General features: G+C 49.2%; 1 protein-coding gene across 3 annotated transcripts in view; it reads right to left on the minus strand.

Annotated features, from left to right (window-relative positions):
• Positions 1 to 18,061, minus strand: part of LOC140429131 (serine/threonine-protein kinase Nek1-like) — a 186,034-nt gene that overhangs the window by 107,822 nt on the left and 60,151 nt on the right. For all 3 annotated transcript variants that reach the window (XM_072515738.1, XM_072515740.1, XM_072515739.1), the window contains exons 16-18: positions 8,830 to 9,017; positions 5,230 to 5,361; positions 1,585 to 1,687 (exon numbers count right to left, since the gene is read on the minus strand). In XM_072515738.1, coding sequence (XP_072371839.1) covers positions 1,585 to 1,687; positions 5,230 to 5,361; positions 8,830 to 9,017 — 423 coding nt within the window. The remainder of the gene's footprint in view (positions 1 to 1,584; positions 1,688 to 5,229; positions 5,362 to 8,829; positions 9,018 to 18,061) is intronic.

The raw sequence follows: 18,061 nt of genomic DNA on the forward strand, positions 1-18,061 counted from the left end.
ATCCAGCTACACGTAGTGTTTCGAGCTCACTTCGCGAAGACTAGAATGAGTCGGTTTTTCGACGGGGTGGAGGATAGATGTGATTGGTGTTCGAGGGGTTGGCGTACCATGCGCACATGCTCTGGTCATGCTCAAAGCTGGTGAGTTTCTGGAGGTTCCTTTTTTGATACTAGGTCGTCAATCCTGGGCACTGGGTTGGAACCTTTCCCACTGGTGGCGATATTTGGGGTTTCAATGTGCCGGAGCTCCGGACGGGAGCAGGGGCACATGTGCTGGCCATTGCCGCACTTGTGGAAAGGAGTCAGATCCTCTTGGGCTGGGAGGTCGACTACACAGCCAAGCGTCTCGGCGTGGCTGGGCAACCTGATGGAGTTTTTGCATCTCGAGAAGGTCAAATTTACCATGAGGGGGCCAGTGGAAGGGTTTTATTGCAGATGGCAGCCACTTATAATGTACTTGAAAGAGTTGGTCATTGTTAGCTGTTGCGGAATTCAGTGATGAGGTTGTATTGTTGTCGGGGGAAGTGGGAGAAAGGGCATGGTCTTACTGTTTAGCTGTTACTCTGCAATATTGTATGCTCTGTAAAAAATAATAAAAGTATTTCCAAACAAAAACTTTCCTCAAAAAGGAGAACAACCCCAGTTTCTCCAAACTGTCCTTACAGCTGGAGTCCCTCATCCCGGGAACTATTTTCATTGTTTTAGTACCCTCTCCTCTCTCAAGCCTTGACATCAGTCCTAAACTGTGGTGCCCAGAACTGGACACAATACTCCAGTTGGGGTTGAACAAGAGTTTTCTAAAAGTTCATCACAGCTTTCTCGTTTCTGTGCTCTGAGCCCATACTTTTAAAGCCCAGAATTCCGTCTGTTTTATTAACCACTTTCTCAACCTGCCCTACAATGATTTAGAAACATGTACCCACAGTTTTCTCTGTTTCTGCACCCCCTTTACAATTGTGCTTTATGTTGCCTCTCCTTCTACTCCCCACAAAAATATATCACTTAACAATTCTCTGCACATCAGACACCAGATTCGCAACAATATGGTTGACTTTCAACTGCCCTCTGAAATGGTCCAGCAAGCCACTCAGCTCAAGGGCGGTTAAGGATGGACAATAAATGCTGGCTCAGCCAACGATGGCCACAGCCCATGAATGAAAAAAACAACCCACCGAGGTTAAACTAACTGGCCTGTCGTTGCTGGGTTTAACCTTTCACCTGTTTCCAGACATCCATGCAACATTTACAATTCTCCAGTCTTCTGGTATCAATTCTTCTCCCTACCCTGTAGCAAGGAAAATTAGATGGTTATGGCTAGTGCCTCTGCACTTTCCAGTTCTGAAGACATCAACTAAAGACAGCCAATACCTACTGAATATCATTTTTAAGTTCACCTAGAATTTCAACAATCTCCTCTATCACGATGGAGGATACCACAATTCCACATGATTACGCCCCCGGCTGAGGAATTAAAACTGCAGATGCAAAGAGGCTGTGAAAATAGTGGCACGCACTAACGTCATACAATTAACCCATTGCACCTCACTCAACCGGTTAGGAAAAAAAGGAACCAAAAGTTTCATACCAAGTGTCCTTCACCACGCGCTTTATTCTGTAATGCTTCCCGCTTTCGCTGCCAAAATTCTTCGACTTGCTTTGCCCTTTCTGCAGCTGCATATCCTCGCTGCCTGCAGAAATAGATGGCAAGATTTTTTTAAAGCTTCATTGTAAGAAGTCAGTTTTATAGAAATACAAAAAATTAAGACTCACTAACAATTGAGCTACAATCACACCCCGTAAAAAAAAAAAGAAACTCTCAAGAAATTGTCACACTGGTGGGTAAGTTGCACAGGAGCTTTAAGAGATAACCAAGTAGCATGGTACTGGACTTGGATGTAGGTTGGATAGGAATGGGTGGTATTCATCAGTCTAGTTACATGACAATTCAGGAAACCAAACTGGTTTCCCCAATATTAGCCTTCACTGATTTACCATTGTCTACAATGGACTATATTTGGTGCATGGCCCTTGTAGACGGGTGGCTTGGTGACATAACTGTGCACATTTATACATCATACAATGAACAAACTTCAATTTGAGAGAGACAGCGGGGATTAGGAACATTAGCCTCAAAGAGGTGCAGGGGAAAGTTCTGCTTTTAACAGCTTTGGTTTTGAAAAACTAAAAAGGTTTCCGCAAATACAATAGGTGTGCCAAGTAGAAAAGATGCAAGTCACTTACAAATAACTGGAAATATTCAGCAGGTCTGAATTCAGCATCTGCAGAAAGAGAAACAGAGATAACATTCGCCCCGTTTCTCCCACAACAGATGCTGCCTGACCAACAGATGCTGCCTGACCTGCTGAGTTTTTCTCGCATCTTCTGTTTCTATTTGGTACTTCCAGCATCTACAGTTTTTAGATTTCATGCAAAAAACTGGGCATTTATCCATTTATAAAATGGTTTGTCATCTTCTCTCTTTGGCACAGTTCACGTAGAATCAAAACTCAGCATTGACACAGCTTTTTCTTGCTGGCAGCATCAACTGTAATTGATCTGACCTCAGACTAAGTTATCTTTTGTCTTGGCAGGGGATTCACCAGGAATCGGAAATCCAATATTAAAAAAACACGCTTCAGAGTCTCCAAATCAAATTACTGGGAAACCGACATCACTAGTATTTGTTTGCATGATCAGTTTCTCATACGAGTACAGTGGAAAATCCATATGCACTCTGATTTTTCCACCAGAGAGTTTTCACAAGACCGCACCGGTAGTCGCATCACTGTGTAGCCTGTTACCATCAATCTCCTGCTCAGGGCGGCATGGTGGTGCAGTGCTTAGCACTGCTGCCTCACAGCGCCACGGTCCCGGGTTCGATCCCGGCCCGTGTGGAGTTTGCACATTCTCCCCAAAGATGTGCAGGTAGGTGGATTACCACGCTAAGTTGCTCCTTAATTGGAATAAAAAAAGAATTGGGTATTCTAAATTTTTTTTTGGAATCGATTTCCTACTCACCGTCAATAGTTAGTCTCATAGTGAGAACTTGAATTTACATGATTCACATTGGAGATGGCTTCACTTCTGTTGCAAAGTATAACTCACCCAAAAATAAAAACTTGGAAGACACTCAATTTCTCATCAATTTACATGAAACGACGATCATTATGGCAAACAATTCAACTTACACTGAATTTGATTGTATACATAATTTCCTTCGAGCATTTTCATCCCACTTCTTCTTCCTCTCCCAAATGTATTTATTTCCTCAACCGAGACATTTTCATGGGTTCCTCTAATACTTTAGACACTGTCTACTCTTGTGCAAGAGTCAACAACACCAAAGTCCTCAATCATAGATGCATTTACAACCAAACTCATCCATTCTTCATTCAACATTTACTTCCCTTCCAGAAGAGATTACAAGGTAACAATAAGAACAACCATCCCTTGCTGGTCTGCAAACCAACATCACAGCGGAAATCAATAAACTCAAAACAGGTTCCGAAGCAGAACTAGGATGTTTCCTGATTTTTGTGAAGCATTTAGCAACTGACTAGTCCCATCATGTTCTGGCTCACTTTAAAGGATTAAGTCAAGGCAGCATCCACACGTCTAAAGTAAGAACATTACAAATATTAAGCAAATTTTCGACTCTTAAAAGAGAGTCATCCTGACTTGAAACATCAGCTCTGTTCTCTCTCCACAAATGCTGTCAGACCAGCTGAGATTTCCCAACCGTTTTTTCCCCCCAAACTCCAGCATCCGCAGTAATTTGCTTTTACATTACAAACTTTGACCACTTTGAGCAAACATCCCTTTTACCTTGTATGTCCAATACCTGTATACCTCCATTCCCCACCAGGATGGTCTGAGGCTCACCGCTTCTTCCTCAAACAGAGGCCCAAACAATCCCCATCCACCAACACTCTCCTCCATCTGGCTGAACTTGTCCTCTCACTCAACAATTTCTCGTTTAGCATGTCTCATTTCCTCCAAACCAAAGATGTAGCTATGGGTACCCGCATAGATCCCAGTTTTGCCAGTCTCTTCATGGGTTATGCGGAACATTCCTTGTTCCAGTCCGATCCGGCCCCATCCCACAACTCGGTACATTGGCGACTATTTTATAGCCATTTCATGTTCCCGTCTGGCCTGGAAAAAATGTATTAATTTTGCTCCCAATTTCGACCCCTCTATTTCACATGGTCCATCTCGAATACGTCCCTTCCTTGACCTTTCTATTTCAATTTCTGGTTGACCTTTCTATTTCAATTTCTGGGGATAGACTGTCCACTAATATCCACTACAAACACACCGACTCCCACAGCTACCTAGAACTGCCTCCCACAGCTACCTAGACTACAGCTCTTCACTCCCCACATCCTATAAGGACTCCATCCAATTCTCCCAGCTCCTTGCCTCTGTCGCATCTGTTCCAATGATGCCACTTTAATCGTGGTTTCCCACCCACTGTGGTCGACAGGGCTCTCAGCCATGTCCGACCCGAGGGCACCTCTGCCCTCACCACCTCTCCTCCCTCCCAGAGCCAGGATAGGGTCCCTCTTGTCCTCACTTTTCACCCCACTAGCCTCCGCATTCAAAGAATCATCCTCCACCAGTTCCGCCAACTCCAGCACGATTGCACCACTAAACACATCTTCCCCTCATTTCCCCGTCAGCATTTTTCAGGAAACGTTCCCTCCGGGACACCCTGGACCACTCCTCCATCACCCCCCTACACCTCAACCTCTACCCATGGCACCTTCCCATGCAATCGCAGAAGGTGCAACACCTGCTCCTTTACATTCTCCCTGCTCACAGTCTCAGGCTCTAAATACTCTTTTCAAGTGAGACAGCACGTATCCTTCAATCTGGTCTATTGCATTTGCTGCTCCCAGTGCGGTCCACTCTACACCATCTATCACACGTCTTCACACAATCTGCTCTCGGACACTATTCAGGGTAGTCTACATTACATAGGACCTGCAAAGTGACAAAGTCTAAAAGTGTCCTCCTTTGCAGCACCAACATCCTTCGCCTTGAGGAGTACAAATAAAAACATGGATTTCCACGATTTTAACACAAATGAAAATGAAAGATACCTAAACTGGTGACAAATCTGTATCAGCTTTCAAAAGGAATGGATGTCTGTAGGGCTCCTTGTTAAAATGTAGCAGGCATGCAGTAAGAATAATAAAGAAAAACAAAGCTTCTTTCAGCAACCAACCTGTAGGAATGTGCTTGTTTGGCCACATTTTCAAGTCTCTTCACTTCTCTTCTGACTGCTTCAGCATCAGGCAGCTGGTGAAGGCCTCCTGGTCCATTTGGGAACATAGGACCTGCACCTGCTGGAAACCCCCTGTGAAAGCCAGATACATTATTCTGATGGCACCAAAAATTAAGGGGCGATCGAACAGAAATATACAAAATCATAAAGGGAAGGGGTTTGACAGGGCAAGTAGAAAGAAACTGTTTCTTCATGTGGGTGGGTAACCAGAGGTTAGGAAGCTAAAATAATTGGCAAAAGAATTAGTAGGGATAGGAGAGATTTTTTTCCATCTACATAGGGGCTAAAATCAGCCAACAGGGTGGTAGAATTAGAACTTTTAAAAGGCAATTGGTCATTTATTCAAAGAAAACTAATTTTCTTTGAATAAACAACGGATATGAGAAAACATCAGGTGTGTGTTACAAACCCCTGGGCTAGTGCACAGTCAATCACTTGACACGGGGTCGCAACACAATTGAAATAAATAAAGACAATTAATTAACTAAGTTAATAACAATAACTGTGATTAAATATGCAGCAAATACAACAGGTTAATTATAATCTAACTCCTAAACCCCCCCACTTTAACTCACCCCACCCTTTATATATACACACATACACACAGAAGACAAACAGAGGGAAAGAGGGGTATAAATAATGATGAAAGTAAAAAGGATAAGAGCCTTTGTTTCAGATGGTGGTCTTCCAGCACACCTTTATTCAATTTAGTCTTTCAATTAGATATTTCTGCTCTTAATCAGTGATGATTTTCACTGTAAATTAATTCAGGTCTTCTTACAACTATGCAGCTTTTCGGGATACGTACAACTATGCAGTTTTTCTGGATAAAGTAAGTGAGAAAGAGCATTTCCTTTCCTCTGAGAGTCCAGGAACCAACTACGCTTTCTTTAGTTCTCTGAAAAATCATCCCACTTGGGTATTGTTGCTAACTTTTGGTTGGTTCAATTGGCTCGGTTTTATAACCTTTGCTCTCGAGTCGCCAGGTATCTTTATGATACCGCCGCGAGGTTCAAGTTCAAATAATGATCAATAACTCAATACACCAATTAGTAAGATTCAAATCAAAGCACATTTATTATGCACAGTAAATCGCTACTCATGCATAAATTCTACTTCTAAGCTACTTCTACAACTAACAAGCCTATACTTAGCTTCGGACTGGCCCACCAGGTCAGGGGAACAAATGGCCTTTCGTTCGGGTTCTGAGTCTGCGGGATTTAAAAGCTGGTATGGACTGGGAGCTAGGAGCGCCTATCTCGTAGCGAGCGTTGACTTAAGACTTACGGTCTTTTGGCGGCAGCTGAACCGGTCACTGTCAAGGGTTGGTTCGCATTGCTGAGTGATCCGGTCAAGAAGGACGATTTGAACTTGGGGGCTTAACTTTATAGTCCCCAGGGGCTTCCCGCCTTTCGGGGCGGACCCTGTACCTGGTTCCAAGTGATTGGACTTTGTTCTCCAATGCTGGAGCGGTTCCCTGATCGATGGGCGGTCTTGAGGTGTCCGTTAACCTCTTTTGTGTTGGCTCCTGCTGGCGCCGAGGAGTCTGGCTTGGCCTTGTTTATCCCAAATGTTTCGATTGTTCCCGGGGATCGCTCATTAGTATGTAGATGGCTGCTACATTATTATGCAGATGGCTGTTTGTATCGATGCTGTCTGGGCTTTTGCAGAGTTTAATACACAGTAAACGTGCACCTGCTAGTTTCTGCCTCTGTTGGCTGAATTTCTCTTCAGCCTTTGCTGTTCTCCATTTTACGTCGGGAGTTGGCCAACCCAGGTGGTTACACTATGACCCAATCACCACCTGTTACCAGGCAGGATACAGCCGTTTGACAATTCACTGGCCACCAGCCAATCAATCAAACTGAATCTCTACGATCTCGCTAGAGTATCACAAAATCCACGTTCTGCTGTTCAAAGCTAGCACAGTGTGCCAAGTTGTAACTTTTGAGTTTCCCACTTCCTTTGCTAGATTTTAAAAATACATGCCCGTGAATCAAAATGATAGCAGCAAAAATAAAGAAAGGGGAAATAAGGGAATTAACAAGAGGAGCCCTTACATGTAGGACTGAAATAAGAACATTGTGCTGGAAAAACTCAGCAAGTCTGGAAGCATCTGTGCGGAGAGAAACAGAATCAACGTTTCAAGTCCAATATGACTTCTTCGAAACCAGTGTGCAATTGAATTGGACAGCTCTTTCCAAAGAACGATGAGTTGAATGATCTTCTCTTCTAATAAGAAATTATAATAGCAGTTGTCTCTGCCAATTAGATGGGGACTTAATTTCTTACATTTAAAATGTAAAGATCATAAAATGAGCTGCAGATAGAATTAAAAATGTGAAGAAGTTGCTCTATTATGAAGACAGTAAAACATGGCTACTTGGCAGCATTCTTAAATGGTACGGCATTCAAGCCCTGTATCAGTACATCAGCTTTCAAAGTGATTGTCAAGGAATGCTAAACTGCAGGAGTTGACATCCTTCAGATACATATTAAACTGCAGCTGTAATTGCATGCTACAGTATTTTCAGGTAGATACTCAGGATTCCGTAGCATTCTAGGAAAAACTGAATTCAGGGAGCAATCCGTTCAACTTTTTAAAAATTATTTCATGGGAAGTAGGCGTTGCTGGCTAGCATTAAAAGTTCCAGGATTCTGACCCAGCGACAGTGAAGGGATGGCAATATAGTACCAAGTCAGAAAGATGTGTGGCTTGGAGGGGAACTTGCAGGTGGTGTTGTGCGCATGTATCTGCTGCACTTGTCCTTCTAAATGGTAGAAGTCACAGGTTTGGAAGCTTGCTGAAGGAGCCTTGGCAAGTTGCTGCAGTGCATCTTGCAGATGGTATACACTGCTGCCGCTGTGCGTCGGTGGTCGAGGAAGGGAATGTTTCTGGTGGCAGGAGAGGTGTCAATCAAGCTGGCTGCTTTGTCCTGGAGTGTTGTTGGAGCTGCGCTCATCCAGGCAAGTGGAGAGTATTCTATCACACTTTGACTTGTGCCTTGCAGACGGTGACTCAGGAGGCGAGTTACTTGCTGCAGAGTTTCCAGCCTCTGGCCACACAGTATTTATATGGCTTGTCCAATTCAGTTTCTGGTCAATGGTAACCCCCAGGATGTTAATAGTGGGGGGGGGGGGGGAGTTAAACTGGAAAACATTTATTCTTCAATCAATACTCCTCAAAACAGGTGAACTAATCACACATTTTATTGCTGTTTGAAGAAGCATCCTTTGAGCAAGGTCAGCTGTCATATTTGTTGGTGTAACACGAGACACCATGTTAAAGACATTCACTGTAGGTGCAGGTGATAATTCTGGGATGTAATAGGGCACAGGGAAAATTTAAGTTATCCACTTATAAAATGTTCCATATATTTAAAACTTCCCATAAAATTCTTCCTTCCATTTCACGACAAAATATTCACCTTCGGCTAAAACTACTTTCATACAATTTCTTTCCTCACCTGAGAAAGGAATCATTTAGGCCCCCTCGACTCTTCCAGTAGATGCGCCTCGATCAATTAAGTGGGCACGTACCTGAAAACAGGGTCTTTAGGCTGCATCTCGATCTTCCACTTAATGTCTTTCTCCTCAAAAACCTTGATGTTTTCTTTCTGCTGTTGTTGGATTTGGTCAAGAATAGCATGGTAATGTTTGTAGCGTTGTGCATGGTTAGCTGCTGGGACAGGCAAGATACCTCCAGCACCTCCACCAGAGAATGGAACCTACAATTAGAATGTGTTCAAGTTAAATCAAAGCGAAACAAAAGCCTATTTGTTCAAAAATGTGCCTACAAGTTTTGAAATGATAGCTCACTAAAGAGAAGTGGATACACATGAAAAAGAGCAAGGCAATAGAACCGATAAGATAGTTCTTTCAAAGACTCAGCACAGGCACAATGGCCAACTTGCCACCCCTTGTATGCTGCGAGATACTTCGACTTCGACTCTTACAAGATTTTCAATTCACCATTATTTTAAACTTTATTTAAAAAAACAAGGAAATAAACAACTAAAATGGTTCACTGTGAGCTCCTTAAGCCAACAGTCAAATATATTGCAGTGATCATTATGTCTCGTTGAGACATGATTCCATATCTGCTAGATATCTTCCCTCCTCCAGGACCTCAGATAATTTCTTCATCAGGGAATTGGGATAGTGGTTGTCAGCAGAAAATTCCGACTTGATGGCCATTGTACGCAAGCTCAATTCTGCCTTCAAATGGCATCCAAAGAAGCAGATGGGTAGCTGGAATCCCAGGAAAAAAATTTCTGCTCAACTCGGAGCATAGCATCAGAGCCCTTACCAGCACCCCAGTTAAGATCAGGGTTAACTCCATCCAGCACAGGGCCAAACCTGGAACTCTCAGGTAAAATGGCCGTATAGACATACAGATGACATGTTTAACACTGAATCATCAACCAAATTGGATTAATTAATGGCAGAACGTTCGCTAGCTCTGCTGCCTCACAGCGCCAGGGATCCGGGTTCAATTCAGTCCTTGGGTGTGGCGTTTTCACATTCTCCCGGTGCCTACATGGGTTTCCTCTGGGTGCTCCGGTCTCCTCCTACAGTCCAAAGATTTGCAGGTTAGGTGGATAAATTGTCCCATACTGTCCAAAACAATAGGTGGGGTTCCGGGGATACGCAGGGGGAGTGGGTCTAGGTAGAATGCTCCTTCAGAGGATCGGTGCAGACTTGATGAGTCGGATGGCTGCTTCTGCACTTTAGGGATTTGTTATAACCCTCACAGTGTGTGGACTATAAAGTTCCCCGGAAGGGGGCCAGGGAGTGAGAACCCTTCAGGGAGTGGAGTGAATATTGTGTGTGTGACTAAACTTTTCTTTTTGCCTCACATTTGTTCCTTGTGGTCACACTCAACGAGGATAAAGTGAAGCTGCTGGCTGTGCCAATGGCAGACATGCTATGCATTGGGAAGCTCGAAACCTTTCGACACAGGCACAGATGACTGGTCCCAATATGTGGAACGAATGCTGTTATCGGGATGAGCGCCAGATTGTCATACACAACGGGTTGTTATGAGCATATCCGGCTGCCTTTCTGGGTAATCGCCAGCCTGCGCTATATTCCAGCATGTCATAGAGAACATACTGCTGAGTTTACTAAGCATCGCGGTCTACCTCAATGACGTGCTGATTACCTGGTCGACAGACCAGGAGCACTTAAGGAACCTCGGCGAGGTACTCTGATGTTTTGCAGACGCTGGCATTCTACTTCGCAGGGAGACGTCCATGCCGTGGAGGTTACATACCTTGGCTACCGCGTGGACGGTCACTGCCTTCACCCGGTCAAGGACAAAGTACGGGCAATCCGATAAGCACCTGTTCCGACCTGACCAATGTCATAAATTATTACGGGAAATTTATCCCGAACCTCGTGACCCTACTGGCACCTTACACGACTGTTGAAGAAGAGCCAACCGTGGGAAGAGTCAACACAGCAGGCTGCTTGCGCCGAGGTGAAGAAGCAACTCTTGTCCTCATGGTTGCTGACCCATTTTGACCCCGCCAATCCACTGATACTTACCAGCGGTAGCTTGCCTCACGGAATCGAGGCAGTTTTGGCTCTTCAAATGGAACAGCCCATTCCATTTGCTTCTCGGGACACTCGCCGAGCAGAATAATGCCCAGATTGAGAAGGAAGGCTTGGCCGTGATTTCCGCCGTAAAGAAATTCCATTAGTACGTCTATGGCTATGCATTAAAGGTGCTGATGGACCACAAGCTCTTGCTGCGTTTGTTTAAGGAGGACAGGACGATTACTCCAGTCATGTCTGCGCGGATTCAGCAATGGCCGTTGGTGGCCTGGCGGCCTATTAATGTGTGATGGAACACCACCCCGGGTTGAGGATCCCTCATGCGAATGCGTTAAGTCACCTTGCCCTCCCAGGGCAGCACGGTTGCTCAGTGGTTAGCATTGCTGCCTCACAGCGCCGAGGTCCCAGGTTCGATCTCGGCTGAGTCGCTGTCCATATGGAGTTTGCACATTCTCCCCGTGGTTGCGTGGGTTTTGCCCCCACAACCCAAAGATGTGCTGGGTAGGTGGATTGGCCACGCTAAATTGCCCCTTAAGTGGAAAAAATTAATTGTGTCCACTAAATTTAAAAAAAAGTCACCTTACCCTCCCATGGAGGGCGCCTATGCCCGCTTCCGCCAGTTACGTCATAGCCACTTGCATTTGCGTTGTCCATCAGGACGACCCGTGTCCCAAGCCTGGTCCCAGACTGATCCGCAGTTAGCCCATGCCCCGCATATCATCTTTATAATGGAGCTCAGCACCAAGCTCTACTGGACGACAAAAAGGCTTTCACAACGAACATAATGGAGTTCAGCATCGAGGATGGTGTCCTCCTCTGGGGCCATACATGATGATCCTGGCAAACGATTGAGTCCCCATTCTGCAGGACCTCCGCAACGGCCATCCCTGGGTCTTGAAGATGAAGGTGCTGGCCCGTAGCTACGAATGACCTAGCATCGGCACTGACTTAGAGAAGCTCGCCCAACAGTGCAGCCAGTGCCAGGAGAGCCAAAAGCTTCCGCTGGCAGCGCCCATCCACCCGTGGGAATGGCCAGGGCGGCCTTGGTTGTGCCTTCACCTTGATTTTGCCGGGCTGTTCCAAGGGTCGATGTTCCTAATCATGGTCAACGCCCACTACAAGTGGATGGATGTCCATCGCATGCACGACTGAACAACTCAACATTCAATGTCCACAGCATTTTGGAGGTACTATTTCCGTCAACAGGGCAGCATTTTTTCGACATTTCCAGGTGTGGGAAGAAGACTGCAACTTTCCCCCCGACAGTGTATGGCTTGGACCAGGAGCGGGGCGACTAAAAAAGTGGTGAAGCCAAAGAAAGTGCGAGGGAAGAAGAGCAAGATGGCGGCGGGCGGGGGACCAGGCAGCGTGGATGCAGTGGGCGCAGGAGCAGCAGGAGGTTATCCAGCGCTGCTTCAGAGAGCTCAAAGTGGACTGCTGGAGCCGATGAAGGCTTCTACTGATAAGCTGCTGGAGACCCAGAGGTTGGTGATACACGAGGTCCGACAAAAGATCTCTGATAACGACGACGAGACCTTGGGCCTAGCAGTAAAGGTGGAGGCGCACCACAAGAAATGGCAGGAACGGTTCGAGGAGATGGAGAATCGGTCGAGGCGGAAGAATCTGCGGATCCTGGGCCTCCCGGAGGGGCTGGACGTGGGGGCCTATGTGGTCACCATGTTAAACTCGCTGATGGGAGCGGGGTCCTTCCAGGGGCCCCTGGAGCTGGAAGGGGCCCACAGAATGCTGGCGAGGAGGCCCAAGGCTAACGAGCCGCCGCGGGCGGTGCTGGTGCAGTTTCATCGGTTCGCTCATCGGGAGTGCATACTCAGGTGGGCCAAGAAAGAGAGGAGCAGCAGGTGGGAGAACGCGGAGGTTCGAATATATCAGGACTGGAACGCGGAGGTGGCAAAGAAGAGGGCCGGGTACAATCGAGCGAAGGCGGTGCTGCACAGGAAGGGGGTGAGATTTGGCATGCTGCAGCCAGCGCGACTGTGGGTCACCTCCAAGGACCGGCACCATTATTTTGAGTCCCCGGAGGAGGCGTGGGTCTTTGTTCAGGTCGAGACACTGGACACAAACTGAGGGTCGGGATAGGGGGTCGGGTGTGGGGATGGTCGGGGATTGTTGTTGCTGTGTTACATTTTGAGGGGGGGTTCTTTGTTCTTGTTTATTTTTGGTTCGGTGTGGGTGGGTTGGGCACTGTTTTGGTTGGGTCTGTCGGGTGGGCTCTTGCAAGTAAACGGAGTAGGGGGTGGATGGTTGGTAGGGGGGGGGGGGATGGGGCCCCGCGGGGAGGGGGAGGCCCGAGTCGGGGTGAGGCGACTGGGCCTGTAAAAGGAGCTGCGCCAGAGGAGGCGGGGCCGGACAGGTGGAAAGTGCGGGCTTTTTCCCGCGCTTGGGATGGAAGGGGGAGGCGGAGAGCCTGCTGGTGGGTAATGGAGGGGGAGGGGAAGTTCCCACAATGGGAGGAGTCGAAGGAGAGGCGGGAGCAGCCGGGGTCAGCAGGAGTCAGCTGACTTGCGGGAGTGCAATGGGGGGAGCAAAGCAGATAGGAGGGGGCCTAGCTGGGGGGCTGGGGTTGGGGGGGAACCGGGTTGCTGCTGGTGAAAAAAGTGAAGTGAAAATCGCTTATTGTCACAAGTAGGCTTCAAATGAAGTTACTGTGAAAAGCCCCTAGTCGCCACATTCCAGCGCCTGTTCGGGGAGGCTGTTACGGGAATTGAACCATGCTGCTGGCCTGTCTGGTCTGCTTTCAAAGCCAGCGATTTAGCCGTGCGCTAAACAGCCCCTCTTGGTCTGGTCAAGGGGGAGCTGGAGCGAGTAGAGGGGGATGGGACGGGGGTCTGCCGCTGTGGGGAACGGGCCATGCATGGGGTGCGGGCGCGTGGCTGACCGAGGAGGGGTTTATGGCTAGTCGGCGGGGGAGGGGGGCGAGTAGCCCCCTGATCCGGCTGATAACCTGTAACGCAAGGGGACTGAACGGGCCGGTTAATCGGGCCCGGGTGTTCGCACACTTGAAGGGGCTGAAGTCGGATGTGGTCATGCTCCAGGAGACACACCTGAAGGTGGCAGACCAGGTAAGATTGAGGAAAGGATGGGTCGGTCAGGTGTTTCATTCGGGGCTGGATGCCAAAAATCGGGTGGTGGCGATCTTGGTGGGAAAGAGGGTGTCGTTCGAGGCGTCGAGCATTGTGACAGACAATGGCGGCAGGTACGTAATGGTAAGTGGTAAGCTTCAAGGGGAGAGGGTGGTGCTGGTCAACGTGTACGCCCCGAACTGGGAGGATGTGGGTTTTATGCGGAGCATGTTGGGTCGGATCCCGGACTTGGAAGTGGGGGGCCTGATAATGGGGGGGACGGGGGACTTTAACACGGGTGTTGGAGCCGACACTGGACCGCTCCAGGTCTAGGACAGTTCGGAGGCCGGCGGCGGCTAAAGTGCTGAGGGGGTTTATAGACCAGATGGGAGGGGTGGACCCTTGGAGATTTGCAAGGCCGGGGGCTAGGGAATTTTCATTCTTCTCGCACGCTCATAAGGCCTATTCCCGGATCGACTTTTTTGTTACGAGCAGGGCACTGATAGCGACAGTAGAGGATACCGAGTACTCGGCGATAGCCATTTCAGATCACGCCTCGCATTGGGTAGACCTAGAGCTGGGGCAGGAGAAGGACCAGCGCCCGTTGTGGCGCTTGGAGGTGGGGCTGTTGGCGGACGAGGAGGTGAGCGAGCGGTTCTGAGGAAGCACAGAGAGATACCTGGAGGCCAACGAAGGTGGTGGTTAGGGGAGAGCTGATCTCCATTAGGACCCACAAGGAGAGGAGGGAGCAGAGGGATAGGGAGAAGCTGGTGGGGGAGATGGGGAGGGTAGACAGGAGGTACGCGGAGGTGCCGGAGGAGGGACTGTTGAGGGAAAGGCGTAGCCTCCAGGCCGAATTAGACCTGTTGACCACCAGGAAGACGGAGGCGCAGAGGAGGCAGGCCCAGGGGGCGGTTTATGAATATGGGGAAAAGGCAAGCCGGATGCTGCCGCATCAGCTTTGGAAGCGGGATGCAGCTAGGGAGATCGGGAGAGTTAAGCTTAGGGGAGGGAGTGTGGTGCAGAGTGGGGTTAGCATCAATGGGGTCTTCAGGGACTTTTATGAGGAACTGTGTTGGTCCGAGCCCCCAATGGAGGGAACATAAGAACAAGGAACAGGAGAAGGCCATCTGGCCCCTCGAGCCTGCTCCGCCATTCAATGAGATCATGGCTGATCTTTGTGGACTCAGCTCCACTCTCCGGCCCGTACACCATATCCCCGAATCCCTTTATTCTTTAGAAAGGTTTAGAAGGGAGGGAGGGATGGGCCGCTTTCTGGACCAATTGAGGTTCCCGAAGGTGGAGGAGGGACAGGTGGCGGGATTAGGGGCCCCGGTTGGGCTGGAGGAGCTGGCCAAAGGGATAGGGAGCATGCAGGCGGGGAAGGCACCGGGGCCGGACGGTTTCCCGGTCGAATTCTACAAAAAATGTGGACCTGTTGGGCCCGTTGCTGGTTAGGACCCTCAATGAGGCAAAAAGGGGGGGGGGGGGGGGGTAGCCATGTAAAATGACTGCGTTCCGATTAATCTGGCCAAAGACCCAGTTTAAAATGGCTAACCCGAAGACTGCTGGGAAAAGCAGCCAAGAAGACACAAACAGGCAGCTGCAGACAGGTTTGCAGCTTCAGCTCTGGGAACGTAGCCCAGATCGATACTCAGGGCTATCAACAGCCCGTCAACCCAGGTATCCGCAGTTGCATTCGGGACTGTTTACACCTAATCTACTCAGACATCCACAGCTAAATCGGCTATCCCCGGGAACAATTGCAACATATTAGCAATTGAATACCGGGCCAGACCTGTCGGCGTCGGCAGTGGCCGAAACAAAGATAGGTGAGCGACCACCCCCCGATCGAGGAATCGCCTCACCATTGGACACATCGACCCCAGAGACGGGACAGAATCCAATCACTTGGGACTCAGGGTCAAGGGCCGCCCCGGGAGGTGGGAAGCCCCTGGGCCCCATAAAAGTAAAGGTCCAAGTTAAGATCGCTCTCTCTCATCTTCGCCTGCTCGAGACCTTCGCAAGGCCAGCCACCGTGTATCGTAAGTTTGAATCCAACGATCGCTATCCGGTAGAGACACCTAGCCACCGACCTGTAGCAGCCTTTTGAATCCCGCGGGCCAGATTTGATTGGACAAGCCATTCGTTTCCCTGACCTGGTGGGCTCTTCCTAAGTTAAGTATTGGCCAGTAGTGATAGGTTTATTATATAGAAAGTAGTATTAGGGTATTAATATTGCTTGTTGTATATAATAAATGACCGTTGTTTTAATCCTTACTAAGCGGTGTGCTGTGTTATTAATCATAACCTGAACTTGAACCACGTGGCGATATCATAAAGATACCTGGCGACTGATGAGCAAAGGTGACCTAAACAGAGCAAATAGACTAAGGCTAGAAAGAGCAACAGGGGGGCCTTGCCCCCGATAATGTCCCGGGCACTGATCTCCTTGATCCTGAAGCGAGACAAGGATCCCCTGCAGTGTGGGTCTTACATTTCGTTGTTAAATGTAGATGCCAAGGTGCTGGCGAAGGTCTTAGCCACGAGAATTGAGGATTGGGTGCCGCAGGTCATCCACAAAGACCAGACGGGGTTCGTGAAGGGGAGGCAGTTGAATGCAAATGTGCGGAGGCTCCTGAAAGTTATTATGATGCCGGCGAGGGAGGGGGAGGCGGAGAGAGTGGTGGCGATGGACGCTGAGAAGGCCTTCGATAGGGGAGAGTGGGGGAACTTGTGGGAAGTGAAGAGGTTTGGGTTTGGGGAGGGGTTAGTCAGGTGGGTTAGGCTGTTGTACGAGGTCCTGATGGCAAGTGTGGCCACAAACAGGAGGTCGGAGTACTTTTGGTTGCATCGAGGGATGAGGCACGGGTGTCCCATCCCCCCTGCTCTTCGCACTGGCGATTGAACCCCTGGCTATGGCACTGAGGGAGGATGGTGCGGGGTGGGGAGGAGCATAGAGTGTCGCTCTATGTGGCGGACCTGGTGAGGAGAATGCCGGAGGTAATAAGTTCGGGGATTTCTCAGGGTACAAGCTCAACATGGGGAAGAGAGAGTTGTTCGTGGTTCACCAAGGGGACCAGGAGAGGGGGATTGGCGAGCTCCCACTAAAAACGGCGGAGAGGAGCTTCAGGTATCTGGGGGTCCAGGTGACCAGGAGCTGGGGGGTCCTGCATCGACTTAATTTCACGAGGCTGGTGGAGCAAATGGAGGAGGAGTTTAAGAGGTGGGACACGTTGCCGCTGTCCCTGGCGGGTAGGGTGCAGTCAGTCAAGTATGTTCTATGTTCTATGACGGTGCTCCCAAGGTTTTTGTTCCTGTTCCAGTGCCTCCCCATTCTTATCCCGAAGGCCTTCTTTAGGCGGTTCAACAGGAGCATAACGGGGTTTGTGTGGGTGCGAGGGACTCAGAGGGTGAGAAGGGTGTTCCTGGAGCGGAGTAGGGATGGGGGGGGGCTGGCGCTGCCCAACCTCTGTGGGTACTACTGGGCCACCAATGCGGCGATGGTGCGCAAGTGGGTGATGGAGGGGGAGGGGGCTGCATGGAAGAGGCTGGAGATGGCGTCCTGTGAGGGTACGAGTTTAGGAGGTGCTGGCAACGGCGCCGCTGCCGCTCCCTCCAAAGAGGTATACCACGAGCCCGGTGGTGGCGGCTACCCACACAATCTGGGGACAATGGAGGCGGCACAGGGGGGAAGTGAGGGCCTCGGTGTGGACCCCAATACGGGGGAACCACCGTTTGTCCCAGGGAAAATAGATGGAGGGTTTTCGGGGTGGCACAGGGCAGGGATAAGAAGGTCGGGGGACCTGTTTGTGGATGGGAGGTTCACGAGCCTGGGTGAGCTGGAGGAGAAGTACGGGCTCCCCCCCGGGGAACACCTTTAGGAATTTACAGGTAAGGGTGTTTGCCAGGCGGAAAGTGGTGGAATTCCCGCTGCTGCTGCTGCCATGCACGGTACCGGACAGGGTGCTCTCGGGGGTGTGGGTTGGAGAGCGGAAGATCTCGGCAAATAACAGGTGATGCAGGAGGAGGAGGCCTCGGTGGAGGAGCTGAAAGGTAAGTGGGAGGGGGAGTTGGGGGAGGAGATAGAGAAGGGGACGTGGGCAGATGCCCTAGGGAGGGTGAACTCTTCC

Source organism: Scyliorhinus torazame, chromosome 9 (genome assembly GCF_047496885.1).
Source record: "Scyliorhinus torazame isolate Kashiwa2021f chromosome 9, sScyTor2.1, whole genome shotgun sequence".
NCBI classification, from domain to species: Eukaryota; Metazoa; Chordata; class Chondrichthyes; order Carcharhiniformes; family Scyliorhinidae; genus Scyliorhinus; species Scyliorhinus torazame.